General features: G+C 37.5%; 1 protein-coding gene across 1 annotated transcript in view; it reads left to right on the top strand.

Moving 5' to 3' along the window:
* The window catches only part of ACSM3 (acyl-CoA synthetase medium chain family member 3), a 28,827-nt gene extending 11,052 nt beyond the window's left edge, over positions 1–17,775 (top strand). Inside the window, 13 exon segments of the mRNA XM_065892722.1 lie at positions 1,232–1,421; positions 4,023–4,163; positions 4,311–4,467; positions 4,740–4,819; positions 7,190–7,313; positions 8,230–8,275; positions 8,278–8,309; positions 12,407–12,496; positions 13,489–13,543; positions 13,546–13,615; positions 13,720–13,819; positions 16,691–16,810; positions 17,692–17,775. Of these exon segments, the coding sequence (XP_065748794.1) occupies positions 1,232–1,421; positions 4,023–4,163; positions 4,311–4,467; positions 4,740–4,819; positions 7,190–7,313; positions 8,230–8,275; positions 8,278–8,309; positions 12,407–12,496; positions 13,489–13,543; positions 13,546–13,615; positions 13,720–13,819; positions 16,691–16,810; positions 17,692–17,775 (1,289 nt within the window).
* Positions 17,776–18,333: the final 558 nt, after the last annotated feature.

The following is an 18,333-nucleotide window of genomic DNA, read 5'->3' as shown; positions in this document are numbered from 1 at the left end:
TTTAACTCATTTAGTCCTTAATAATTCTACAAAGAAGATAGTGTTATTATAATCCCCATTCCACAGATGCAGAACCTGAGAATCCCAGAGGTGAAGTAGTCTTGCTCAAGGCCAAGCACTAAGAGTGTCTGGCTCCAGGACACACTCTTAACCATTACACTACACCTTACAGTGTAATTTACAGCAGGTGGGGAGTAGAAGCACAGAAGAGATAAATGCCTCAATCCTTCTCTTTGGAAAGAAACCATAAAATATTCATGTATGTTTTAAGAGGCACTGAACCAAAGTGGTTAAATGTACAGCTCTGAAGTCAGGCTGCAGGGTTCAGTCCATGCACTGCCACTTGCTACTTCAGTGATCTTGGGCATATTATTTATAGGGTGGAGTAAGAATGCCACCTGCTATATCAGCAAAAAAGGATGTTGTGGCCATCAAGCCATCAGCCACTGTAGCTGCCCCTGATGGTAATGCCCTGAGGGAACTCAGGATGGGAAAGAAGAGGATCTTGGCCCTAGACAGTTGAGGTGCCTATCAAAGGAATGATTTCAGTGAGCCCAGACTCTTGCATCTTCCCATACACAGAAAAGCACTAAATTCATTAACTTGAGATGTCAGGTTTTCTTTAATTAACAGTAATCTTTTGATGTTCCAACTACCTGGTTTTGGTTGTAAAAACCACCCCTATATATCCTGGCTTCTCCCTTCACTCTTTGGAGCAGTCCCTCAGAGCTATCTGAGAGGCTGCTCCCAGGCTTACATCCTGAGAAAATCCTCCCGATAAAACATAATTCTCAACTTTCATGTTGTGTATTTTCTTTTTAGTTGACAACAGCTTTTGAGTTTTGTGGTTTTTGGTAGGGATTAAATGTTAAAACATGCAAAACACTTAAATAGCACCTGGCACTCAAAGTACTAAATAAATGTTGGGTAATATTACTTTTCAATCAAAACCCTCTTCAAGCTGAATGTTATGAATGGTCTCCAGATAGAAGATAATTATCCAGGATTTAATACCCGTTCATGTTAGGTCAAAAGGGTCATAGACTTTGAGATCCCTTGAAAGGCAAAAGCATAATAATGAAAGGAAAACAGATACCTTGCCTAGAAAACCAACTAACTCACTCTGAGAAATACAGAATGTACATGAGTTATCTACACTACCCTAACATGGTGAAGGAAAGCCTTTCTAAACATTTTCTTTTCTTCTCCTTTAGGGACAGTTTTAATGCAGGAACCACAAAGATGACCCAGAAAGACATCCTCTACCGACTACCATCTTCAAAATCAAAGTGCATTATTACCAATGATGTTTTAGCTCCAGCAGTAGATGGTGTTGCATCTAAATGTGAAAATCTGCACTCCAAGTTAATTGTGTCTCAGAGCCCCAGGGAGGGATGGGAGAACCTCAAGGAGATGATGAAGTGAGTAGCCATAATTGTTGTAGAACAGCTTCCCAAGAAGAAACACAACATTGATAAGACAGTCAATCCATGACTGACCAGAAAAATGAAAATTAAAACGATAGACAACAATTAAATTCGTGGACTCTTGACAAAGGGAACAACTGGTGATTATTCCTGCACTTATAGTGCAAAGCTCTGAGGCAATAAGGAGCTGGCAGTGTTTTTCATAGGTTGGGATCTCAAGGAAGCACACCCTAAGACAGAGATTAGTTGTGTAAGAAGTTTGTTGAGGAGTTATCTTGCATTAAATGCCTGTGAAAGAAAGGGAAAGATGTGGGATTGTACTTCAAAAAAAGCCCTCAGCCAGCCTACTGAGATCTGTGGAGTTTGGATAGCCCTTCAAAGCTCTGCCCAGCTAAAGCAAGAGGTCCTATGCTGATCAGTAACTGGGTATGGGCTGTCCTTAGGAGGCATGACCTTGAGCAAGGCAGCTGTCTTCAGTCAAGGTAGTATCTAAAGAAGGATCCTAGCACCTGGAGGGAGTATGTTTTAAATCCTGAAGCAGGATCTAGGAGATGCATCACAGCATCAACCACAGAGCTGTTATCTCCCAGGGAAATTGATCACAGTCAATCCTTCTTTGTAGGCTGCATCATTCCCTTGATGACAGTAACATTTCTATCAGGTTATAGTATGAAGAATATTTAATGGATGCAGTTATAAAACTGAATTATACTGACGTTCAAGCCCTGCTCTGGGGTGCTTCCTGGGGTCACTTGGAAATCTCACCAAGTATTGGTTATATTTTAGCTTTAGGGTGGCAGCAAATTCCCTTTCTGGAATGAGCTTCCTACCTTTACTCAATGATTTTGGAGCATGCTGGCAACTATGGACTTGTTCCTACCTCTTCTAAAATAGTTAACATTTATTGAGTTATCAAAGGCCAAATTCTGTTCTAATAAAAATGTTATAATTGCACAATAGCTAACATTTATATGGCACTGATTATGTGCCAAAAACTAATCCAAGCACTTCAGATATATTAACTCATTTAAATATCACAACAACCTAGGGAGTAGGAACTATAATTATACAGATGAATAAGGTCAAATGCTAGGATCTGGCAGAACCGGGTTTCAAACTTAGGCAGTCTGGTTTCTGAGCCCACATACCTAACTGCTACATATAATGCTTCTGAGAGACTGGTACACTGAACCTGCCTTAGGTTTCAAGAGTAACCATATCTATGATAGAAGTGATAGGTACACAGCTATAGTTAACTTTTTTAAAGAAAAAAATTATGGAATTATAGCCTAAACATTTGGTTTATCTTTGTTAGGATTTAAAAATAGCTTTTCTATATTTCTCATGGCTGGATATTTCTGATTCATTCATTCTCAGCTCAATATTCCCAAATAAAATTCTGTATGCTTCTTAGACACTCAAATGTGCAGAGTTTAGCTCCCCTCAGCTGCCCTGATGTATGACATGTATCAAAGCCCAATTATCCTTTGGAACCAAAATTTTTTTTCTCTTTAACTGAGGCCCTTCCTTCCGTAGGTGGATACTTAGATCCTCTTCAGTCTTATTGTTTACTATATTCAGAACTATGTAGACTCTTTTTTGAGAAACAGAAAAACCATCCTTTTGAGGGGTCAGCAAATATTTTTTATAAAAGGGATGGATAGTAAATATATAGCTTTGCAGGCCATGCAGTCTCTTATCATACCTACTCACCCTTGCTGTCATAGTGTAGAAGGCAGTCACAGACAATATGTAAAAGAATGGACATGGTTGTGTTCCAATAAAACTTTATCTGCAAAAACAGAAGGCAGGCCATATTTGGCCTGTGGGCTATAGCTTGATTATCCCTGCCTTATACCATTAGCCATGACTTCTATTAACATACCCATTTTTTTTAAAATCACATTTTTCTTCACATATCCATGATTATAAGATCATAGAATCCTCTTTCTGTTGGAGGTATGATAAAAGTCTTGAGTTTTTAAACTGCTTCAACTCTTCCTTATACAGTAAAAAGCTACGAAGTCAACTTGTTATAAATGGGCTATTGACAACAAAGTTTAGTTTGCTTCTGGAAAGCACCTTAAAAGATGCAGAGAGAGATGGCTTTTTTTTTTTTTTAAATATTTATTTATTTGGTCGTGCCGGGTCTTAGTTGCAGTGTGCTCCTTAGTTGTGGCATGTGAACTCTTAGTTGCAGCATGTATGTGGCATCTAGTTCCCTGACCAGGGATGAACCTGGTCCTCCTGCACTGGGAGCACAGGGTCTTAACCACTGTGCCACCAGGGAGGTCCTGAGAGAGATGGCTTTTACCTTGGAATTCACCCTAAGTCACTGGGGCCTGATCAATGAGATGAAGAGGTCTGAGTAAATCCTTCTCTGTGGTAACAGTCTGTGACGCTGTGTTTGGGACTTCCCTGGTGGTCCAGTGGTTAAGACTCTGCGCTTCCACTGCAGGGGGCGTGGGTTCGATCCCTGGTCGGGGAACCAAGATCCCTCATGCTGTGTGGTGCAGCCAAGAAAAAATCAAAACTAAAACAAAAAATATGATGCTGTGTTTAACGTGCAGAATCACTGTAATTCTTTCTTCATAGACATGCCAGTGACAACACCTGTGTGAAGACAAAACACAATGAGACGATGGCCATTTTCTTCACCAGCGGAACAAGCGGATCTCCTAAAATGACCGGACACACCCACAGCAGCTTTGGTTTAGGATTATCTATAAACGGAAGGTACTCTCACAGAACTGTAGCTTGAAGTGTCAGTGCTACAAAGGTAATGATTCCTTTGTTGGATTCCTTTGTTGGAATAATAAACTAATTATTTTAAATTAGTTTTCATATATATATATATATGAAGTCTGTTCTTTGTTTACCCAGGTTCTGGCTGGATTTGACCCCTTCGGATGTCATGTGGAATACCTCAGACATAGGCTGGGCAAAATCTGCATGGAGTAGTGTTTATTCTCCATGGATCCAGGGAGCATGTGTATTTGCACATTATTTGCCACGGTTTGAGCCAACTTCCGTCTTGCAAGTAAGGCAGAGCAAAAGAGGTCAACATTTAGAAATGCATTAGCACTGTCACTGACAGGCCTGGTGAATAAAGTAACTTGCGGAAATCAGAGTAGACAACATGATTTAAAGTATTTCATGTCTGTAAAATCAATAAGCCTGAAAGGATATACAAAGCAAAGGTGTGAGCGAGTTTATGTTAGAATAAACAATGTTTTAAGTTGTGCTGTATCTACCACAGACATTTAGGCACTTACTAAAAATTGTAGTAAGACCACTTCTTCTAAATTGCAGGCACTTTGCAAGTTTCCCATCACAGCCTTCTGTTCAGCACCAACTGCAGATAGAATACTTGTGCAGAATGATAAGACCAGGGTAAGAAAGGTTGGTGAATGGGCACTTAGTGGGAGGAGGGGAGAGGAGGAAGAAGAAATATCATAAAATATTTTTTAAATATTATAAAATATTTTTATTTTATAAAATAAAAGATCTCTCTGCCTAGAAACATAGCTCCAGGCCAGTAGGTATGGGGTTTAGCAATCTCTTCTCCCCTTGCTTCTTGCTTACATTCTGTAAATGGTAATTACTATATCCAGGGCGGTTTCCCTCAAGCAAGGAGAGGAAAGGGAGGGTTCAGCCCAGTGGTTATGGGTAAGAAGGTGTTTATCCTTTGTATGATGACTGCTACTTGAGCTGAGAAAATATATGTCACCCCTATTTAAAACCCTATCCCAGCAAACAGGAAAGAAGATGAATGTCCTTTATTACTGATTCCATTTGAAAGTGTGGATTGATCACTACTTTTTTTTTTTTTTTTGCGGTACGCGGGCCTCTCACTGTTGTGGCTTCTCCCATTGCAGAGCACAGGCTCCGGACGCACAGGCTCAGCGAGCCCGCTCCGCGGCACGTGGGATCCTTGCGGACCGGGGCACGAACCCGTGTCCCCTGCATCGGCAGGTGGACTCTCAACCACTGCGCCACCAGGGAAGCCCTTGATCACTACTTTTAAATTGACTTTATTTGATTTTTGAACAGGAAACAATTCAAATGACATAAAATTCAATAGGTATATAAGAATATATTAGTGAAAGTCTTCCTCCATACCTTGTCCTCAGTCTCAGTTCTCCCTCTCCCTGAGATCTATGCATGCACAAGCCAATATGCATATGTTCTCCCCCTCTCTTTTATAATGGGAACATGATATGCACACAGTTCTGACCTTCCTTTCTTCACCTGCAATACATCCTGGAACTGTGCTGTCCAATTTGGTAACCACTAGCCACATGTAGGTATTTAAATTTTAATTAAAAATTCAGTTCCAGACTATAGCTAATAATACTGTACAGTAAGTCCCCCACATACACGAATGAATTCTGTTCTGAGAGCACATTCGTAAGTCCAATTTGTTTCTAAGTCCAATGAAGTTAGCCTAGGTACCCAACTAACACAATTGGCTATATAGCACTGTACTGTAATATGTTTATAATACTTTTCACACAAATAAAATAGAAAAAACAAACATAAAAAATAAAGAAAACATTTTTAATCTTACAGTACAGTACCTTGAAAAGTACAATAGTACCAGCTACATCACCACTGCTTTTACGCTTGCTTCCAGACACCCTGGGCTTGAAATAAAGATAGTGTACTACTGTCCTCTATACAGTACTGTACAGTAAAGTACACAAAAGCACAAACACTTGTAGAGGATGAGCGCACGTGACAATGTATGCCAGACACATGAGCTAACTTATGTGATTGGACATGCAAACACACGTTCACATCTTTGAAAGTTTGCAGTTTGAAGGTTCATATGCAGGGGACTTACTGTGTTGCATATTTGAAGTCGCTAAGGGAGTAAATATTAAAAGTTCTCGGGCTTCCCTGGTGGCGCAGTGGTTGAGAGTCTGCCTGTCGATGCAGGGGACACGGGTTCGTGCCCCGGTCCGGGAAGATCCCACATGCCGCGGAGCAGCTGGGCCCGTGAGCCATGGCCGCTGAGCCTGCGCGTCCGGAGCCTGTGCTCCGCAAAGGGAGAGGCCACAGCAGTGAGAGGCCCGCGTACAGCAAAAAAAAAAAAAAAAAAAAAAAAGTTCTCATCACAAGAAAAAATAGTCTTGTAAATACATAGGGTAAGAGATGTTAACTAGACTTGTGCTGATCAGTTCACTATATACAAACATCAAATCATTAACGCTGTAAAACTAATACAACATTATAAGTCAATTATACCTCAATGAAAAAAACTCAGGGCCTCAGTTGCACTAGTCATGCTTCAAGTGCTCAACAGCCACACAGGGCTAGAGGATACAATAGTGGACAGCTCAGCATAGAAATTTCTATCGTAACAAAAAGTGCTATTGAACAGTACAATCCAGGAGCTTCTTCTTTTTTCTTAACAACTGTAGAGTGTTCTATTGTATAAATACTCCACAATTTAACCAGACAATTGGTAAACCTTTCATCACTGATTTAACATATTATGTGGTACCTTCCCTAGGACTGCATGGCTTTTCTCTGCAACAAATCACGCCCCCGCCCCAAACAAAAGGGAGAAAAAGAAAAAAAATAAAAACTGGTGTTTCGAGAGTCAATTTATGGTAGAATGGTTTATTTTGTATTGGAGAAGGGAGTTGGGGGATAAACGAAAACACTTTGTATGAAATTTCACTAGAAATAACCCTAATTTCCATTTTTTCTCCATTTTCCTCCTAAATTTAACTCGTTATCTGTCTTCTGAGAAACTATAAGTTCAAAAGCTTAAAGCACTGTGTAAGTGCTGGGGAGTCAGTCAACTCTGAAGTGACTGAACAATGGAGAAACAGGACAGGTCTGGATATCCACGAAGGATATGGACAGACTGAAACGGTATACAGACTTCACTGAAAAGACAGGGCTGGACTCAATTCAGTCAGATGAATAAAAACCAAAGTGTTTATTATATCTTTGTGGTTGAGGGATAGGGAGGGAGTGGCGTGATTAGAAGAACAGTTAAAAAAAAAAAACAAACTTGAGGGAAGATAGTTGCAAAAAAGCTCTGTAACAGATACAGTTTAAATAGCCATTCACTGAGGAAAGCTACTATATAATTGATCAGGACCAGGGCACTAAAAATTTTTTTAATTAAAAAATACCAGATCTACAAAAAGATCTCCCCTTATGTAATGAGGAAATTTCTTAGGGCTACTTTAAAAATAGAAAATGCTGAGCTCCTTGTTACTTGAAATATTAAGTTTGCTGGAAAACTCCTTGATAAGCACACTCTAAAAAGGTTTATCTAAAGAGCTCGTAGAAATAAGAAGAAATTCTAGAGGAAATGAATGACATAATAACAAAAGTGGTTATTATGTAGGAAAGGGAGGGGTAAAATGGAGCAGATAAGGGAAAGGCTGAAAGAAATTTTTCAGTGTGTCTTTTTATAATGCTTCAATTTATGAACCATGAGAAAGTAGTACCTGGTCAAAAATTAGAATACCAAAAATAAAATAAAAACAAAAATTGACGTATTAAATAGAAACAGCATAACAAGTATCATGCGAATATGAGTACAAATGTTTTCATAAATATGGATATTTTAGCAATTATAAATTTACTTAGTGTTGTAACTTTATTATATTTGTTTAGTGTCTATCTCTATACTTCATGAGAGCATAGAATTTGTTTTATTTTGAGCCTGATTCACAGTAAGTTCTGAATAAATATTTGTTGAATGAATGCATGGTGGATGGATGAATAAATTGAAGTTATTTGCCATGTTACTTTACTCTTTCTTCTTCTTAACTAGGTACTAATCTGTGGAAATTTTAAGGGAATGAAAATTAAGCCTGGCTCAATGGGAAGCCTTCTCCTGCTTTTGATGTTAAGGTTTGTACATCCCTTCCCAGGAAAATATTTAACAACCCAATCTGTTTACCACCTACCCCGCTTCTACTCCCTTACATTCCTAGTTTTGGTGATGATTATGTTACTTCTATGACATCTTAACTTCCATATAAAGATGGAAATGGGTTAGAAATGTTAGTTTGTCTCTTTTTTCTCTCAAAAGCAGTTCTTATGCCAAATAGTTCTAAGCATTTTATAAATATTAATTTCCAGAAGGAACCTATGAGAGACATGGCAATATTAGAACCGTTTTACAGATGATGCCCAGAGATGTTAAAAGACTCACCCAAGGTCACATAGCTAGTAGCTGCTAGTGCTGAGATTCAATCCCAAGGAATCTGGTTCCAGTATCCATACTCTTAACTGTGACACCACACTGCCCCTCTGGTTAGGGAGCTCCAGACCTCCTAAAAGGGTCAAGTAGGCCAAAAGAGGCTACAGTTTACAATGGTTGCAGCGTTCTCTCTCTCTTCCTAAGCCTGCCTGGCCAGTTCCTGGCTGTCATGTAACCACTGCCATTTTCATCACTTGATCCCTAGGGGGCATCTTATTATCCCATCAGCACATTTTGTACAGGGTTAGACTTGTTCTCAGATCAACCCAGCCAAAGCTAAGTATAGCGAAAGGAACTTACACTAATACCTAGAAGAAAACAATAGCAACAAAAACACAAAATGGATGAGTTTACAGAGACCTCAGAATCAATCTTAACTGAGGGTTAGTCGTAGATGAGACCAATGTTTCCCAAGTTTATCTGATCATAAAGAATCACATGGGTACTTGTCAAAAATACAAATTCTTCTCTAGAGAGCCTGATTCAATAAATTTAGGGTGGGATGCTGAAATCTGTGTTTTAATAACACCTCAGGTAATTCTTATAATCAGGTAAGTTTGAGAAAGTTTAGATGAGATTGGTTGCTGATGTCACTATTTATGGAATAAACCAGATGCTGGTTCCTTTCCCTCACTTTCACTTTGCTATGGAACCTTGTCTAAAGGTAGGATTGCCTGATGGTTTTGGTCTGGCTCTGCTATTCACTAGCTGAGTATCTTTGGTTAAGCTGTTAAAGTCTGTTTCCTTATTTGTAAAACAGGGACCAGGTGAACAACTTGTCCCAGTTTGCCTGGGACTTATTTAGTTTTAGCCCTGAAAGTAGTACATCCTGAGGATACACCCCCTGCCTTAGTCACAGGCAAATCAAGATGGTTGGTAACCCTAATAATAACAGAACTGATTTCATAGGTTTCTAGTGAGGATTAATGAGGTAATATTTCTAAAGAGCATAGCAAAGTGCTTGGCACATAATAAAGGTCCAAAAGATAGGCACTGTTATTATTCACCTCTCCCTGGAATTCCTTTCCTTTGAAAAACTTTTCTAAGAAGAGATGGTAGAGCAGCATTGGTTACATTCTGTAAAAAGACATAACAATAGTTCATTGGTTAATAGGCTGCCTTAGGTCAGAGAAAGAAATACTGATAATTAAGCATTATCATATATGCATTACAAGTAATCAAAAATTGGCATTTCACATAGATGTTTTCTCTTGATGACAATTCCCAACATGCACAGCTATCAGTCTCACAGGCATAGCTATACGCACAGCCATCCCAACTGCAGTGTACCACCAGTTCCCCACTCATTTAAGCCCAGTGATTCATTGGAGTAACTATCTTTGAATGCAAAAATCGTGTGGCCAAGAGGATTGGCCCCATGAGCCATGCATGGCCCCATGCATCCCCCATGAGCATCTCCACTTTCACTTATTTATCCAAATTTCTTTTTATTGTGGTAAAAGACAGATAACTTAAAGTTTACCATTTTTACCATTTATAAGTACACAATTCAGTGGTATTAAATAATACCACATTAAATAATGTTGTGCAGGTATCACCACTATCCATCTCCATAATTCTTTTCATATTGTAAAACTGAAACTCTACATCCATTGAACAATTGACTCCTTAATTCCTCTTCCCACCTGTCCCTCACAATCACCATTCTACTTTCTGCCTCTATGATTTTGACTACTCTTTAAGTACTATGTATAAGTGGAATCATACAGTATTTCTTTTTGTAAGTGGCTTATTACATTTAGCATAATGTCCACAAAGTTCATCAATGTTGTAGCATGTGTCAGAATTTCCTTTCTTTTAAGGCTAAATATTCCATTGCATATATATATATATATATATATATATATATATATCACATTTTGCTTGTTCATTCATCTGTTGATGAGTGCTTGGGTTGCTTCCATATTTTAGCTATTGTGAATAATGCTGTGATGAACATGGGTATACAAATATCTCTTTGAAACACTGCTTTTGATTCTTTTGAGTATATACCCAGAAGTAGAGTTGCTGGATTATATGGTAATTTTATTTTATTTTTAATTTTTATTGGAGTACAGTTGATTTACGATGTTGTGTTAGTTTCAGGTGTACAGCAAAGTGAATCATTTATATATATAGTAATTTTAAGTTTCTGAGAAACTGCCATACTGTTTTCCACATTTTACATTCCTACCAATAGTGCACAAGGGTTCTAATTCCTCCACATCTTTGCCAACACTTGTTATTTTGGTTTTTTGATAGTAGCCATACTAATAGGTGTGAGATGGCATCTCACTGTAGTTTTGCTTTGCATTTCCCTCATGCAGCCACCTTCGTTTTTAACGCTTTCCCATGGGCTTTTATTATTGGGCCCCTCCCTACCTAGCTAAGAGCAGCTTTAGTGACATTCTGACATTTGGGGATGTACTCTAACCAGCTGGATATCAGATTTTTGCAACTTCAAAGATCAAAGCTCATAATTTTCATGTTTAAACATTCTAGGACCCCCTTGAACAATGAGGAATTAGATTCTCCCCAGAGATAGAATATTTTATCTATTTTCCCATCTATTAAATAGTAGTCTGTGTTAAGTAATTAGAACTCTTAACATATCTCTTCTTGATACCTGAAACCAAATAATTCTTTAGATGACTGGGTGGGAATTTATACTTTTTATTTGCAAGAATTTAAAAATAAGTTCTTAACATTTAGAATGCCTTTCAAGTTTCTCGTTAGGGACATAAGCGCTTTTCCTTCTGGAAAGGGCCAGATAAATATCATACCCTTATTTTCCAACAAGCTACATCTCAGGTTTGAAGGGTGTGTATAAAAGCAGAGTAGAGTTTTCATATTTAGAAACAGCTAAAAGTAAGAGCAAAATCTGGTATATGAGATGAGCAATCAATCTGAGAAATGCTTATTTGGATTTTTAGGAAATGGATTGAACTCCCTGGAGAGATTCCACAGAGAAGTATAATGATGAAAAGTATAGGATCTAGAGTGTGATTGCTGAGATTTGAATTCCAGCTCAATCATGCACTGTGGCGCTACGTAAACTCTCTGCACCGCAGTTTCCTCATATACAAAATGAGCATAATAATACTCCTAACCAGATATGGCTGTTGTAAGGACAAAAGAAGATAGTACATATAAAGTAGTTAGAGCATTAGCATTTATTATTTAGGATGCTAACTATTATTAGGTACCAGAGAACACGAGAGGATAAGAGAGCAAGGCTTCGGATTACCCACCACTGTCTCAGCCAAAGAACATTCCCCTTTTCCTACTTACTCATATTGGGCTTCTGAAGTAAGATTTTCTTTGTTTCACAAAGTCTGAAAACCAGTAATGAAATATTTATTTGAAAGGAAAAGACAATTAAGATATATTGCTAAATGATAAAAGCAGGTTGCAAAACACTAATATTATAAAGTGATCCTATTTTTTTCTATGTCTATATCATCTCAAAGGATATTACCAAAATGTGATTATTGCTGGATGATAGAATTAAAGAAAAATTTTATTTTTCTTTCACATTTTGCTAACCTGCATTTTACAATATATTTTGCAGTAAGAATTTAAATAAACACATTTCTCTTAGGAATTTAAAGTATACTTAAAAATTTTCTGAAGTCTGCATTCTTAAATGGCAAAAACCAAAACAAAACAAAACGTGCAAAGCAAAGATTTCAGATGTGGCATTAAATAAAAATTCCCTTAAATAAATTATTCTGTTTCATTCTAGATTTTAGATGTAAATGGCCCACCTAGACAAGGAGATATTGGCATTTGAGTTCTACCTAACCGACCATTTCCCCTTTTTACATACTATGTGGTAAGAGACTTATTAAATAACATCTCATTTTCTATTTATTTCTCAAAAGTGCTTGGTAATGATCTCTATTTGCCACAAAATACACCTAGGATAGGTATTCGGCCTTTTCTTGAGAGATTCGTTGTCCTGAACAGTAATCCCTCAGACAGGGAACTGAAGAAATACTCAAATGCTTATTAGAGAAGGGCACACTGGTCCCCCCAGGCTAAATCACTGCTCCAAGCCCGTGGAGGTAAGAGGAACGGGGCCCTAGAAATAAGATAGCCCTCTTAATATCATTAATCCTCTCTGCTGTAAATCAGCACCCAATAATTTTCCTGAAATCTGATTAGTGGTTTCCCTTCATGTAAGGAGTGAGAGAGACAGAATGGTGCAGTGAGCTTAAGTAATTTTCTTTCTCCCAAGCTCCTTACTGTTTGCAAACATACTTTCATCTCTAATTACAGTATACAAATTAGAGAAGTTTACATCAGTATAATCAAAGGCCCAGGTTCTAATTGTCAGTGGATTTTACATAATGTAAAAATACTTCCTTTTTCTTCCTGCTAAACTTACAGAATCAATTCTCTACTTTTGTGTAAAACGAAACCAAATACAAAACAAACACACAAAAAAACCCTCTCTGTTGACTCATTTGGTACTTTCTTTTAACTCTGAGTATTGACTTCTCTTTTTTCCTACAAGTGTTTGGATATTAACCAATTAGCAAAAGACTTATTTAGCCTTCTCCTCTGAGCACCTGCAATATTTATTTTGTGACCAATCTAAGAAAATTCTCAGGATGGCAGCATGCCTAGTCTCTGTAATTACAGTTTACCTCTCTGATTATTGGGCTGGCTCAATGCTAGACTTTCATCCCTATTTCCCATGCTTGCTCCTCTTCATTCTAAGGATTCTCAAAAACACCAAAGTTTTCTTTCTCCTTAAATATTTAAAAATCCCACTGAACAGAAGAGTCACATTCAAAATAATATTAATTATTAGTTTTATAGGATAATCCTACAGAAACAGCTTCAACTCTATAAGGCAATTTCTATATCACTGGGGACGGGGCTATATGGATGAGGATGGACACTTCTGGTTTGTTGCAAGAGTGGATGATATCATATTATCCTCTGGGTAATTTTCATCTGTGGATATGTTTGTGTTAACAGACTGTAGGTATTCTGGAGTTAACCTTTTGCTCACCTTTACAAATTCCTGCCATATGTTTTGTTTCCCAGTTACTGAATTGGACCGTTTGAGATAGAAAGTGCCCTGACTGAGCATTCTACACTTGCAGAGTTAGCTGTCGTCAGCGGCCCAGACCCCATCAGAGGAGAGGTAAGAGAACTGATTTGTCTCTATCTTATCGTTTGTTGGCAGTCTAACATACTTCTAAACAGTAGTTCATTGAAACAGAATTATCCAAATGATTCATTCACTATGTTACTAAATATGCAAGTCAGATAGAAATGTGCTAATCAGAGAGAACTGCTACAGAATGAGATGGAAAATATATACTATAAAGAATTTGAATACTTTCCATGGAGTGCTGGGGCAAAGACGGTGTGAATGCCAGCAACCCAGGCTCATACCAGGATAGGGTGCCAGAAGTCAGCTAGAAGGCTCAAGTTTTTACCCAGAAGGTCTGGAAACCAACATGGACTTTGGTGTAGCTGAGGAGGATAGGCTGGCATCAGATATCAGGAGTGGGAACAAGGTCTGAGACAGGAACTAAGTAACCAGAAGTAGTCTGGCTCGGTCAGTAAGTAGAGGGTTCAGGAAATAAACTATGAATAAGACGGAGTCCTCAAAGCTCACTTCTGTTGGGGCTGATCACGTGGTAGTTTGGGTTTAAAGGTTCCATGCCACTCTTCAGGCCCCCTTTGCCAGGCAGGGCCTCCAATATTCCAGGTAATGAGAGTAGGGAACAGATTCAATGATTACTGAAGTTTGTCCCTTTTCTCTGAACTCCACCAGTAGGGTTTCATGAGTCTATATATATATATATGAATCACTTTGCTGTACACCTGAAACTAACACAACATTGTAAATCAACTACACTTCAATAAAAAAATTTTTAAAAAGAAAGAGAGAAGGATTCAAAGCTGTAATGTATAGCATGGCTCCATTTTTAAGTATAAATGTATTGGGAAAAAACAGGAATAATTTATACCACTTTGCTGGTTTTCTCTGGAGAACAGAATCAAAAATGATTTTTAATTTCTTAAAATGAAAGCTTGTGAGGATTAAATAAGTTAACATAGGTATAGGCCTTATAACAACATCTGGAACATATTAAGTCATTTAAAATATTAGTATTAGTTTCAGTAGTAGAAGTACAAGATTTTTTTAACCAAAATCCATAAGTGGGCTTCAAAGTTTTTCTGAAATTCTGTGCAAATGAAATTACTACAACTAATACCTAATATTTTTAATGACTTAGTGTGTTCCAGGTATTGTTATAAGCCCTATACATATGTTAACTTATTTAATCCTCACAAATTCCTTTTACAGAGAAGGAAACTGAGGCAGAGAGAGGTGTCCTAACTTGCCTGAGATTACACACAAAGTGTGACTTGAACCCAGGTTGTCTGACTTCAGAGTTCATGCTCTTAACCATGTTAGATTGTTCCTTAATAATTTATCATTTTCTATAATGGTTTATAGAGACTTTTATAAAGATAAATTAGACTTTACCCAAGGTGTACAAGTCATCAATATGCAAACCAGTATTTAGACACTAGTTCTTAAAATAATTTGCCTTTGAACAGTTCACTTATAGCAAGGATAATTTTTTTATTCATAAAAATGTTGATAAGAAATAGAGCAGGCATAAACACAAATAAATTCTATGAAATGTCAAAAAATGGATAGGATAAAATTATATACATGCATACACACACAACTGCTCCATGGCACATGTAATTTAGAAATTTTCAAGGTGTTTTGGTAAAGACAGATATAAATAATTGCTCATAAAATGTTGTAAAACTGCACACTGGTAAGCAATGACCAAAATGTGAAAATTTTATAACTGCAAGTCTTCACTTCTCACTAACTAGTTGTCCTGAGTGACTTAGTCTTTCAAATAATCCATTTTTGATCAACTATTTACTTCCAGACCAAGGTAGATAGGTAATGTTGCCAACTTATCTTCAAGCTATATACATGAATCTGTGAATTCAAAAAGATTTAAGCCTCTTAAGTGCTGAATATTTAATCATAAAATTTACAGGTGACTCTCCTGAACTATGCCCACAAAGCAGCACCATTCCATGGCAAACCCTAGGCTGACATTCTGGATTTGGTGGTGCATACTAATTGACTCACCTAGAGTTCTGCCTCTAGGGAAGGCAGTAAATCGCAGTGCTGGCAGTGCCCCAGGAGAGAACATTTAGAATTCCAATACACTCTTGAAGGGGACTACACATGAGGAACGGCCTCTGTCTTCTCCAGTAAAGGTCCAAAATTTCTGGGCAGGATTTTCTAAAACATTTCAAGGAAGGGTGAACTTTGGGGAACAGGATTTGTGAGCATGAAGTGATGAATTCTTCCCTGTCTTCTGCCAATTATAGAGCAAGGACCATCACCACTTTTACCCTTATTACTGAAGGCCAGGTAAATGGGTCAGAGCAATAGCCAAGTGACTGCTGGAATCTTCATAGCCTTGCATCAACAGAAATGTCTATGGAATGAAGAGTGGACGGTCTCACTCAGTGAACTATTCCCTTCAATAAGGATATGGCAAACCCATGAGAATACTGTTTATTAGGGCCACACTGAGGGTGGTGACCTATGAGCTAGACTATATCAGGCTGGGTTGTTATATAAAAGACTGTGCTTAGTACATGACCAAGTTTCCAAAAGAAAACTTTTTTGAAGGAGATAAAAGATGAAGCAAGAAGTCAAGAGCAGAGATGATCAGAAACAGGTCAGAAAGTAGAGTTTAAGATGTGGTTAGATGAGAAGGTTCACGTACAGATCATAATCAAAGCAGGGGTTCCAGAAGCTCTCGTATTAGATACAAAATCTAGGTGTGGGAGTCAACTGGCTGGCTTAAGAGCATAGAGCTGGGATCAGACCCTAATAAACCTTTTGGCCCACTGCATCAGGTATTTAGATTAGATTCCCAAGTTAAGAGAAAGAAAAGACACACTAAAACATAAGAATATACAACTCATCTTCCTGGTGTTCAAATATTTATTTTAGGTAGTAAAGGCTTTTATTGTTCTGAACCCTGATTAGAAGTCAAACGATCAAGAACAACTGAAGAAGGAGATTCAGGAGCATGTAAAAAGAGCTACAGCACCTTACAAATATCCCAGGAAGGTAGGTATTCTGATTATGAACAATATTTGCTTAGTATTCTGGAAATTTTCAGCTGTTTATTTTTTCCATTTTAATGAACATTCTCCTCAAACATGCTATACCAAATATTCCAAACTAAACTAATGACATGGATACGAATCAGAATCTTTGAGATTAAAATGAAACCCTTAAACTAATCTGTTGGGTCATTTGGCTTACCTGACTTATAGTAAATACAGTAAGTCCCCTATATTCGAACAACTTCTGTTTGGAGAGCATGTTCATTAAGTCTAGTTTTTTCGTTAAGTCTAACAAAGTTAGCCTAGGTACCCAACTAACACAATCGGCTATATAGTACTCTACTGTAATAGGTTTATAATACTTTTCACACAAATAATACATAAAAAACAAATACAAAAAATAAAGAAAACCTTTTTAATCTTAAGTACAGTACCTTGAAAAGTACAGTACTACAGTACAACAGCTGGCATACCGGGGCTGGCATCGAGTGAACAGGCAAGAAGAGTTACTGACTGGAGGAGGGAGAGGAGGTGGGAGATGGTAGAGTTGAAGGATTGTCAGCAATAGGAGGCAGAGGGCAAGCTGCAATGTCACTCACGCCTGATGCTGATGGTACAGGTTCGGGTTCCTTGCTGGAACCAGATGCATGTTCGCATCTTTGAAAGTTCACAAATTGAAGGTTCGTGTGTAGGGGACTTACTGTACTAAATATCAAAAAAAATATCAACTATACCCCGCTCCCTTTTTTGGTTGTTACCAAAAACCCACCCCAATGGGTGTCCTGATTCTTTCACCTAGAGTTCATAATAGAACTTTTATATAATTGACTTTGTCTAAAGATGAAAACTTCTGGGCTAATTTTCTTCCCTTGATATCCACAGGTAGAATGTATTCAAGAGCTGCCAAAGACTATTAGTGGGAAGATAAGAAATGAACTGAGGAAGAAAGAATGGGAAACAATTTAAATTCATTACTTATCATGGTATCTACAAAATAAGCCTCTGTAAAACCACAAGATTATGAAAAGGTGATTTAAAAATGTGACAGTATGCTTATAAACTAATTGATTTAAAATATCTTGTGGTTATAACATCATAGGCTGAATTCTGAAATAAAATATTCAGTAAATTCCTCTGCATTAGTGTCAATGTTCTTATAATTTGGTAATATAAATAGAATACCATCAGCTGCCAAGGAATTTTTAAACATATAGTATAGAAGTGTTTCTGAACTAAATCTCTGACCTGTTGGATTTCAAATCTTAGTTGAATAATTCTTCTGATATGTTGACATACAAATCAGAACCAATTTTCAAGGGTTGAAATAAAACTAAATAAGTTATAAAAGTTTTTAGAAAAACTTAAAATATTAGATTATCATAATTCTCAAAGTACAAAAGCATCTACCTGAAAACAGTCTAGTGATTTTTATTGGTCACATTTTTATTCAAACAATTAAAAATAGTTTAAAATTTGTTTCAAGGTCTAACTGCAAAAGAAGGGTATCATATGTTGTACACCTGA

This window comes from Phocoena phocoena, chromosome 15 (genome assembly GCF_963924675.1).
Source record: "Phocoena phocoena chromosome 15, mPhoPho1.1, whole genome shotgun sequence".
NCBI lineage: Eukaryota > Metazoa > Chordata > Mammalia > Artiodactyla > Phocoenidae > Phocoena > Phocoena phocoena.
Note: the sequence above shows the minus strand (reverse complement) of the source record. Positions and strands in the feature narration are given on the sequence as shown.